The following is an 11,037-nucleotide window of genomic DNA, read 5'->3' on the forward strand; positions in this document are numbered from 1 at the left end:
GCAAGCGCTTCTCTATCCCGTGTGAGTTTTTTCCTGTGTTAGCGGCATACATGCAGTAGGTGGGTATATGCATATGTACTGATATATATTTATATGTAAATTCGTACGCATATATTTACTTGCTCTGAAGTTATTTTTTTTTTAAATTGTCAAGCGTCGCCAGAGAGATCCCCTTTTCCTGTGCTTGCCGTACACCAAATTTGGCTTTATGTTTTTTGCGTCACGCGGCAAATTGTGCTCGGCCAATTCGCTCGGTTTGGTGAAACTGGTCAGCTGTTCGGTTTGTTCATTCATCGGTTTTGTCATTCGTGGGATTAATAACTTGTTCAGATTGTTCAGGTTGGTTACTTCGTCAGGTTGGTCACTTGGTTATGTTCGTCACTTCGTTCTTTTTTGACAAAAGGCACACTTTCCTGACTTCGTCTGGTTGCAGTTCACGCAAAATTTTTCCCATTTCGTGTGGGCCATAATTTCTCCTTCGATTAGCACACTTTTGTCATTTTTTTTTTTTTTTTTTTTATTGCATGTACATGTCACATGCCACATACTCGCAATTGTGGGATCAATATATTTTTCAATTTGTGCATTCTCCTTACTTTACCTTCGTGGAGTAATCATCTCTTTGCGTATTTTCGATGAATTATGTGGAAATAAAAGTGTGCGCTTTGGGGGGCGGACCATGCCATGAACTCGTGGCGCCACGTAGCGGTGTGCCTCCATTTGCAAGTGAACAAATGAACAGGTGAACCAACAAACGCACAAAAACCCGATCAACCTCAAACGCTTAAAAAAAACATTTGGTTTTAAAAGAACAAGCGCATGGTTTATACACATTTGGACGTAAGCGGGTTAAACTTTTTTCACTTGCACATTTGGTGAACAGGCAACTAGTCGCAGAGTGCGTAGACATGCGATTGAACGTTCGCGAAGGTGAAACCAAATTCTGACGCGCAAACCTCTATTCCTGTGATCGGTATATATCGTATGACACAGGAACTTGTTCATCATCTCCTGAATGATGTTAACCATATGCAAGCACTTAAATGTGTAAAAGCCCCTCTTCATCCCAACTATGTGCGCATTGACACATTTTAAGAAAAATAAAAATTCCTATGTACAGGTAAGGATTTTTTTTTTTTTTTTTTTTTTTTTTTTGAATGTCACTCTGTCCTGGTACTCTTCATATGAGTAAGTTATCCTCCACCCTCTAACCACAAATGATGACAATTTTTTAATTTTCTTATTTTTCTATATGTCCTCTTCAATTTCGCGAAAAGGTTCGAAGTTCACACTTCATAACATTCCTTTTAGGAAACATACGCTTTCAGGTGGGTAGACGCGAATCCTCCTTTTATGTTTCAAAAATATAAGTCTGGCGCATAAGAAAACATTAATAACGCCTGAACATAACTGTTCGTTCATCTTTTTTTCTCCTCATTAGCTTCTGCAAAGACATACTTGCGGGTTGTCGTGTAAGCAAATGAGCACGCGTGCACTATAAACTCCACATAAAGATACAATACGGAGAGGCGAACGCGATGTTGCACGCTAATATAACAGAAGAGTCTATAACTCCTTGCATATAACCTACCACGTTTGAGCGCGAAGTTGTGATAATGCCACGTTTTAACTGGACATGACAGGCTTACTTGCAGTTGCAATACGTAACTGTCTCACAAGTACACACAATTGTACATTCCTTTTAAAAAGGAAAAAGAAAATATTTCCTCGGTGTTATGCAGAAAACACAGGAATAAAGCGCGATTTGTTCAAATACGAAAAAAAAAAAAAAAAAAAAAAAAAAAAAAAAAAAAAACAGTGCAGTCTACTTTGTACCGTCTCTTCCACGTATGTGTATAAACGCATATATGGAAACACCAACGCCGTCATGCCAAAGTGCCAGAAAAAAAAGAATTATTTGAGCAACCAAACAACCGTGCACGAGTAACGTTCTGGAAATGCGCGAGAATGGATATGCAAATACGGTGAAAGGTTCCTCCCCCCCCCATTTGAGAATAAAAGTAATAATTAGACAAAGTATATATAATTATGCGAAAATGATAATAACAATTCTCGAAGACTATTCACTATTTTTCGTGAAACTAAAGTTTTATTTGACCTCACATGTTTGTTCCACATTGTGTTCATAATATTTGTGCCATTTTTTCGTAAGAATATAATTTCTGTAACAGTCTGAAATCCTGCCATTGTATGTAAGTCCAGCTTATTCCTCAACCCATGCCACAGGTGTACGCATTAGCATATTAAAAGTGTTTGCTTATACCTGAAAGTTTTTCTTTTGTTGCGTTTTCTGCTTCCACATTGGATGCAGTTGTTCGTTACAGTGTATTAATGAAGCAGGCACATGTGAATGTACACTATGCATGTTATAAATAACTTTGTACCGTTGAAATAAAAGAAAAAAATAAAATAAAAGGGGGGGGGGGAAACTGCTATATTTTGATTTTTTTTTTTTTTTTTTTGAATGACCAAAAAAATGATGGGGACCTCAAGAATTAACGTTATAAAGTTATAAACAATGGTTACATATACAACCACATTTGCACAATTCAGCAATTTTTTTTTTTTTTTTTTTTTTTCGCGTAATTTAGCATTTTTGTTCTAACTATATTTTTAAAGCTCCAGTTTTTTTTTTTTTTTTTGAATCGATTCGCAATCTCGAATGGTTTAGAAAATAGGAGCAAGCGAGTTCCCTGTACCACAGGCCCCCAAAATAAAAAAAAAAAAGAAAAAGAAAAAAGAAACATTTCACTTTGAACGTGAATTATGGTACATTATTCATAGGTAATAATGGTCCTTTTAACATATTTGCGTATGTTTAACCATATCGGGTGATTATTTTGCTCTTATTTATTTTATTTTTTTTTTTTTTAAGAGTTATTCTGAAAGCGAACTTATATATATACATATATATTTACTGGGCATGAAAGAAAAAGGCGAGACTAGGAAGAAAACGAGGGCCGATTATATTTTTTGTACATAATGAAATAACGCGTACTACTTGTATAAATGCGTGCACATTACCAGTACAAGCGAAAGTACAATAAATGCACAAACGTTCCCACTTTTATACAATGCGCACTCACATGTTTATAAACACGTACATATCCAACGTTATTATGTGCGCTCTTTGTTTTCCCGAGAACTCTTGTTAGCATTATTGCTGATGATGCCTTCTCCATGGTCCTCCTGCTAATCCATCAGTGTGAACTGTTTTTAATTTCCCTTTTCGTTTCCCTTTTCCTTTTCATTTACCTTTTTATTTCCCTTTTTATTTCCCTTTTCGTTCCCCATTTCGTTTTCTTTTCGTTTCCCATTTCATTTTCTTTTTCGTTTCCCTTTTCTTTTTCTTTTTCGTTTCCCTTTTCATTTTCTTATTCGTTTCCCATTTCATATTCTTATTCGTTTCCCATTTCATATTTTCCTTTTCCTTCTCTTTCCTTAAAGCCTTTTCCTTTTCTTGTTCGTTTCCCATTTCATATTTTCCTTTCCCTTCTCTTTCCTTAAAGCCTTTTCCTTTTCTTATTCGTTTTCCATTTCATATTTTCCTTCTCCTTTTCATTTCCCTTTTCATTTTTACATACTATATCGAAAGTTCATTTAGAATTTGTTTATGTCCCCTCACGCTAGAGTTTTATAATTCCCCACGTGGAAACTTAAGCAAATGGTATTATGCGCAATGTATACATATAACCCTGAGCAGTACGGAAACATGCGCACGTACCAGTATGTACATACGAGCGCGTACATACTATTATGTTCGCACAAGGATGTACTTATGAATATGTTCCTGCAAACATATTTGTAAGCAAATGAATAAACATTCTTATGTGTCCCCTCCCACTCTTTTTTTTCTTTTTTTTCTTTTTTTTCTTTTTTCCTTTTTTCCTTTTTTCTGCACCTGCCACTGCCAGGTTTCCCCCTTTTTTTAAACAATTTTCCCCAGTGAAAGGAAAAATTTAAAGCCCTTTTTAAGTTATTAACAGTTATCCCAATTTTATCTCACTAATGAGATCTTTATATTGTTTCCATTCACTTTCCTTTTGAAACTTTTAAAAATAAAAATTTTGTCTTTTTTTTTTATAACATACATATTCTTACCAATTATTGTATGTATGCATGTATGTATGTATGTATTTTTTTTTTTTTTTTTTTTTTTTTAATCATAAATTTTTTTTTTTAAACAGCGTTTTTACATACGAGAAAAGAAAGAAAAATGTTTCATTCACATGTGTATATAAAGTACCTGCATTTTTATTATCACTTTTTATAGCAGTACTTATACACGCCATAGTGTACTTTCCACAAGGATAAACCGAACATCTGAGTGTGTATATGTGTAGACCTCCCCGTCTCCTTCTACATATGTCATACCCTACATCCGCATCTTTGATTATTTTTACCTCTTTAATTAATTTTCTTTTTTTTTTTTTTTTTTGTGTGTGTAAGGAAGATAGCCACCGTTCATATCTCCTTGCATATGTACGCCCACATATGGACATATGCATACATATATTAGGGCCTCAGAGGGGGCAGTAGTATGAATACATATATAGGCACATGTATATATGTATATTCACATGCACATGCGCGTCATATGCTGGCCTAGGAAACTCCCTTAGAAACTAAACCCACCGGAAAAATGTCTTACAATGTTTACAAAACGAACATGGCTGATTGGTAAGCACGCCGTTCAGAAACGCAGAACAATAATGCTGTATGAGGAAGAAGTATAAAAGAGCCCCCTCACCCCCATGATTAATCCCACCCTCACCCCTCCCTTTTTTTTTTTTTGCAGCTTAAATAAACTAAGAGTATATGACCTCAATCAGCTATGTAGAAAATTCCTGCTTCCACAACATGGAAAAAAAGTCGCCATCGTGGAACGAATTTTGGAATACATCACCGATGTGGAGAGGGAGGAGCAAATTTATGAATTCATCTTAGCAATCAAGCCGTCTATATTTGAGATAATTAACGGCAAGAGAATAAACAACGCTTTTAATAACAGTAATAATAATAACGCGCATAATGGCGCACATAACAATACGCATAGCAATAGTAGCGGTAGTAATAAATATCTGAGCAGTAGTAATAATTTCTTCCTAGGAAGTAACAACGGAAATAGCAGTTCTTTCTGTAACAATAGTCACAACATCAATTTTGCGAATAATGAAATTCTCGCAGAAAAGAAGAGTGGCACTTCCCCCGTAGTGCGGAAGGGAAAGGGTAAGTTTGTCCACAGCGACAGAGTTAACCTATCTTTGGTGCACATTCCTGTAACTCAATACAGATGTTGTCGTGCACTGATGCCTCGATTTCATCTTTATCTTTATATTAACCGTTTTCGGTGAACATGAGCGTATCATAACTATACTTTGAAAAAAGTTGTAAACAACTTATCCCCTCTTTCTTTTCTTTTTTTTTTTTTTTTTTTTTTTTCCCCACCCCCTTGTAGCGGCCAAAATATACCAAGAGGACAGCGACTTCTCCTCCTGCGTGTGCGGAGGCATGTCCAAAAATATAAGTAGCAAAAATGGGATCGTAAAATGCATAGAATGCAACAAGCTACAGCACATAAGTTGCTATGTGCAAAGCCCAGCCAACAGTAAAGACGCGGAGAATTATAAAATCCTGTGTGTAGTATGTCGGTTGAAAGATATGGACCCTTTTTACCCAATGAAAAAAGTCTTGTGGCTTAAAAGCCTCACAGTTAATTCGGAGAAGCTTGTAATCAATGCATCCGATATAAAAAGTTGGAAAAATGAAAATAAAGAAGTGATAATTTTTTGTATCCATTTGGATAAAAAAAACCTATGTACCAATATTTCTATAAAACAAGAATGGCCCAAAACCTTCGTTTTAAAAGTAAATGGAAATATTATCGAAAAGGTATTTGAACCCACATGGGAACACAAAAGGAGAGATAGCCCTTTAAAAATTACGCACACGTTAAAGACAGGACAAAACAACATTGATATCAGTATGACAAATTACGAAACGCCAAAATTATTTGTTGTAGCTTTTTTATTATGCAAAATAGAAACGGAGCAAAACATTATACAACATGTTATATCCAAAAGTGAATTAAACTTTAAAGATTCTAAAGAAAGAATAATCACCATCTTATCTACCAAGCATGATGATGATGAAGTTATGTGTATGGAAGTTAATAGAAGAATTAGCCTCAACTGTCCTTTCGCCTTAGACAGAATTGAGATACCTTGTAGAGGCATCAAATGTTGCCACATACAATGTTTCGATTTGAAGTCCTTCATTGATGTGACAAAGAAAACCAAAGCTTTTAACAATAGATGGAAGTGTCCCATTTGTTCTCTATTTCTGCGGCCGAAGGATTTAATTGTAGACATGTTTATTACGTATATACTGACTCAGGTACCAAAAGATATTAAGGAAGTTGAGTTGAGCAAAACTGGAGAAATAATTTTTAATCAAAACACCATCGAGGGGAAGGTTGTCAAACAGATTGATGACATAGACACGGCTACTTTGCAGAAGAGCAGGGTGGACATTAAGACGGAGAGCAGCATGGGTAAGTAACAACTTCCACTAATAGTTGGGACTGTGCTTAATCCACCCATTTGTCTACCACTTGTATGCTTAATGCAGCCTAGAGAAATTCATTAGTGGCAGAATTGTGATGCGCGCACACCTTCCATAAACGTTTTTAACATCATCCCCATTTTCCTGCAGAGAACATGAAGGAATATCAACCAGTTAAGGATAACAACACATTCAGCCAAAACGAAATAATCATAGTCGATTCAGATCCTGAAGATGACGACAATAGCACTGCTCCGCAAAATGTTAACCTGCAGAAGAATCGTAATTTTGTACAAGGTATTACCCCTTAAGAAAAAAAAAAAGAAAAAGAAAAAATAATAGTCCATATCGATAGAGTATACATAGTTGACGTACTAGTTTTACAAACGTAGATTAATTAGACACACGTATTCATACAAATTTATGATGAAAAAACTTTTATCTCTATTTGCAATGCTCATTTTTTTTTTTTTTTTTTTTTTTTTTCTCCCCCCCATATGTTGACCGCAAAATGCATCTCTTTGAATGCAATTTCTTTTTAGAGTTTTAAAATTTATTAGAGTATTATCAATAAAGAGACAAAATGTTTTATGAGATTTTCATGAAAAATGAGGAAGATCGTTTTCATGTGTACCTGCATGTGAGCAAAGGCGTGGCTCCATATGGATCAGCCTTCCCGTGCGCATACTTGTATACATGTGCATTGAATGTGCTACAGTGTACTTTACCTACATACATATATACACACTCATGTGTGCGTACGTCCATGGCTGCATACCTGCACACGTGCCCGCGTGTTGTACGGTGGAGGAAATGAACAAGTCGAGGGGAACCAGGAAAGGGCGCAGCGAAAAAGTGCATATTCACACGGGCGTGATCTGGAAAGAGTAGACGACTGGAAGAGAGAGAAAGACCAAACAAATGCACAAATGAATGTTCCAACGTCAAAGAGGCTTGCAACAGAAAAAAAGAAAATAATAATAAATCCAGCCAACTGTGAATTTCTTCCATTAGAAATACAGAATTTCACCCCATTCTGCATATTAAAAAAAAGGAAAAAAAAAAAAAAAAAAAAAAAAAAAAGACGTCAGAAAAATGAAGCAGTCCGAAAGCTTTGCCCATCGTTCTTCTCCCCACTTACATGTATAAATTTTTTTTTTCTTTTTTGCACAATAATATAGTATATTTGAATGAATGTATATCAGGCCCCGTTGCAAGGTGTTGCCTATCCATGAATATGTATATACATGTATGCCCTTTCACTAAACTTCTCTTATCATTCCGCTTAAATGTACATTCATGTTTTGTTATATGCAAATTTTTACAGCCACGCTGCAATACCTATGTTACACTTTTTTCTTTTTTTTTTTTTTTTTTTTTTTTTTTTCTTCTCTGTTTTGCAAAATAGCTGCAGGCCAACATGAAGTCATCTGCATTTCAGATAGTGATGAAGAGGAAAATGATAATTTGGCGTCACACAACAGGGACAAGAAAATAAAAGAAAAAGATACCTTCCTGAATGAAATGAAAAATTTTGAAAATAGGAAATGTGTAAATGATTTCTTTATGAGAAATATGAAAAGCTTGGAAAAAAAAAACGCTCTACCTAATTCGCATATATTATTTAACGACATGGTTTTGGATGTACTAAATGATATTAATAAAATTCACGTCAATGAAAACTTATCCTATGATGTGCAGAATTTTGATTCCATGCAAAAAGAAAGTCTTGCCCAACTGAATCGTAGTTTTAATGAAATTACCAATGATCCTCTTTTGAGTTATTATAATAATTCCAATGTGTTATCCAAAGATTTATATTTCCTTAACACTAGTTTGGATGCCCTTGGTATGAAGCCTATTGGAGAAATCTCCAGTTTTGTCGATTCCGTGTACCACCTGGATCCCGTCGATCATGCTGACGATGTACAGAAGAGCCATTTGCACATGTTACAGTTGGCCAAGAATGGGCTTCCAAGAGACCCTGGTGAACAGGAGGTGAACAATCATGTCGGCGCTGATAGCGGGGGAAGGAATAACGTGCAGGATACGGATGATAAGTGTGTTCAAACGGGTGCAAAGGAGGACACCACAAATGCTGAGGATGCACCGCCACATGGCAAACATGGTAAGAACACCCCTATTGATGTGGAAAACAAACGCTCTCCTGACAATTCAAGTGTGAACGAAACGGACCCTACATTATTCCAGGATAAGAATCTCACTGCCTTCAATGACACCGAAAGTGTGGATAATAGCAAAGGAAGCTTTTGCCTCAAATTTGAAAATAATAAACCCCTCTTTGATGAAAACAATTTAGTAACGAATGAGATAAAGACGCTGAAGGACTTGGAGCCTGTAAGCAATCTGAGCGGCCAACTGAACAGTCAACTACTCATTCTGCTTCAGGAGCAAAACAGCCCAAGTAGCCACAACACCCAGAGAAATGCAGACAATCAAAGGAGGAGCAAAAAAAAAAACAAAAGTAATAAAAGAAGCAACACCTCAGAAAATTTAAGAAAGTATGATAGCATGTGTAGCAATTTTAACCTCTCCCTAACCAATTACCAAAAAAAACGCGACAAGGCTAAGCAGTTAAAAGATATCGGTAATGGCAAGAACGGCTCCAGGCACAAGTATTGCAGATTTAGTAACATCCACATGATAAATAAAACGCATAAATGTATAAACGGTGGAAGACACTCAAAAAAGAAAATTAACAAAAAAAATGATAATTTTAAAGAAAAAAAAAAAAATACAAGGAAAGAAAAAAAGTAAGAAATTATCAACATGATTCGGCCTTTCCAATGACACTGCGGATGAATGGACCATCCATGTGATGACCAACGGAGGAAGCAATTTTTGACAATGCATAACACTATTCCAAAGGGGGGTGAAATCGAGCGCTATGTGCACCCGCTGGATGTTATACATAGGTGTATAGTTTAAGTGAGTCGAACCTGCTGATGTCATGGCGAGCAGAGCTCCATCATCATTTGCGTAGCAACGTCGACATGGCAACTTTTATCCGCTCCGTAAGAAGGAAGAACCCGCACAGTAGAAGTTCAAACCAATAGATGAATCACGGAAATGATTTTTTTTTTTTTTGTGAATCTGTTAATTTTTCACCACTGCGTAAAAATTACGTAACCGTGGAGGGATTAACCCCGAGCCGATTACCACATAACACGCTAAGGTTATACATCGTTGCAGAAGGAACTGTGATTATATGGAGGTGTCCCCGATTTAGGTCTCCGTTGAAATATGTGCCAAACTGTGCAAGTCTCTCGAACATGCGCTCAGTCATATGGGTCTGCATAGATTTATTTGAAGCTCCCAATTCGTACACAAGAATTACCAACAAGAAGGAGAAACTTGAACTATGTACGAATGAAATATATGTGCCTTGTGTACCTGTGCGTCTGCACATGCCAAGGTGTGTACTTATGTTTGTGTGGATGCATATATGCTCAAGCATATGTGCGCATTTTTTTTTTTTTTTTTTTTTTTTTTTGTTATTAAAATGTAGAAAATGAAAAGATGCCCCACTTGTCATGTTAGACGTGGGGGTCAAAAGTACAGACCATTTTCGGCGCTCGCGAAAGTTGTATTTTTTCTTTTTCATTTTTCACCTTTTCATTTGATTTACTTTTTCAATAGGAACTGTGCTTCTCCCCAGTGTGTGTAGTGTGTTCCTTTACCCGTACATATATGCTGACGAGCACTTTTGCATATGAGCTGCAAGTCCTTAGCTTTTATGCGGATTAATGGGAACACCGCGAAGCTGTGTTTCTCCGTTTGCACCTTACCCGAATTATTTCATTTTCCACGATATGTTTTAAAATAATTCTTTGTATTTTTTAAAATATAATTAATTTTTTTACAGTATAATATTAACGTTTCCTATTTTACCTCTTCCTCCTTTCCTCTTTTTTTTTTTTTTTTTTTTTTTTTTTTTTTTTTGTTATTTTTGTACATAACTAGTTGTATTTATAAAGAAATTTTGAATATTATTAATTACCTCCTAATGTAGAAGATGTTTAAATGCATACAAAAAGGTATGTGTCTTTTCTCCTTCTATCGACGCGCTTATACACTGGACTACAGCCAACGGGACGGAACAAATGAGCATAGAAGAACATCTCTCACATACCAATTTGTGGATAGGCATTTTTCCCGTGCCAATTATTACCATCCACCTTTCTTGTCTTTTTAACCCCCCCCCCCCCCCCCCTTCTGTACGTTGCTGTTTTTACATTTTAAGTTCTTTTACGTTAAAGGCGAATTTCTATCAAAATGGGCAAAGTTAGTATTTTCTTCTTTTCATCAGTGTGCCATCCGGACGGGATGCACATGCGATGTTTATCCATCCGTCGTCCTGGACACACTGCCTTTCCCCACGACTTTTTTAAAACACGGTTGCATTGTACAGATTGGCACAAAAAAAGGTTC

At 36.1% G+C, this 11,037-nt stretch overlaps 1 protein-coding gene across 1 annotated transcript; it reads left to right on the forward strand.

Annotated features, from left to right (window-relative positions):
• Positions 1-4,663: 4,663 nt before the first annotated feature.
• PKNH_1110700 (E3 SUMO-protein ligase PIAS, putative) lies at positions 4,664-9,363 on the forward strand (the record flags this gene model as incomplete). The annotated part of the gene is made up of 5 exons (XM_002261247.2): positions 4,664-4,701; positions 4,820-5,250; positions 5,480-6,574; positions 6,736-6,882; positions 7,994-9,363. 5 exons carry the CDS (start codon positions 4,664-4,666, stop codon positions 9,361-9,363), a joined length of 3,081 nt encoding a protein of 1,026 aa, XP_002261283.2.
• Between the last annotated feature and the right edge of the window lie 1,674 nt (positions 9,364-11,037).

Source organism: Plasmodium knowlesi (assembly GCF_000006355.2).
Source record: "Plasmodium knowlesi strain H genome assembly, chromosome: 11".
In the NCBI taxonomy this organism is placed as follows: domain Eukaryota; phylum Apicomplexa; class Aconoidasida; order Haemosporida; family Plasmodiidae; genus Plasmodium; species Plasmodium knowlesi.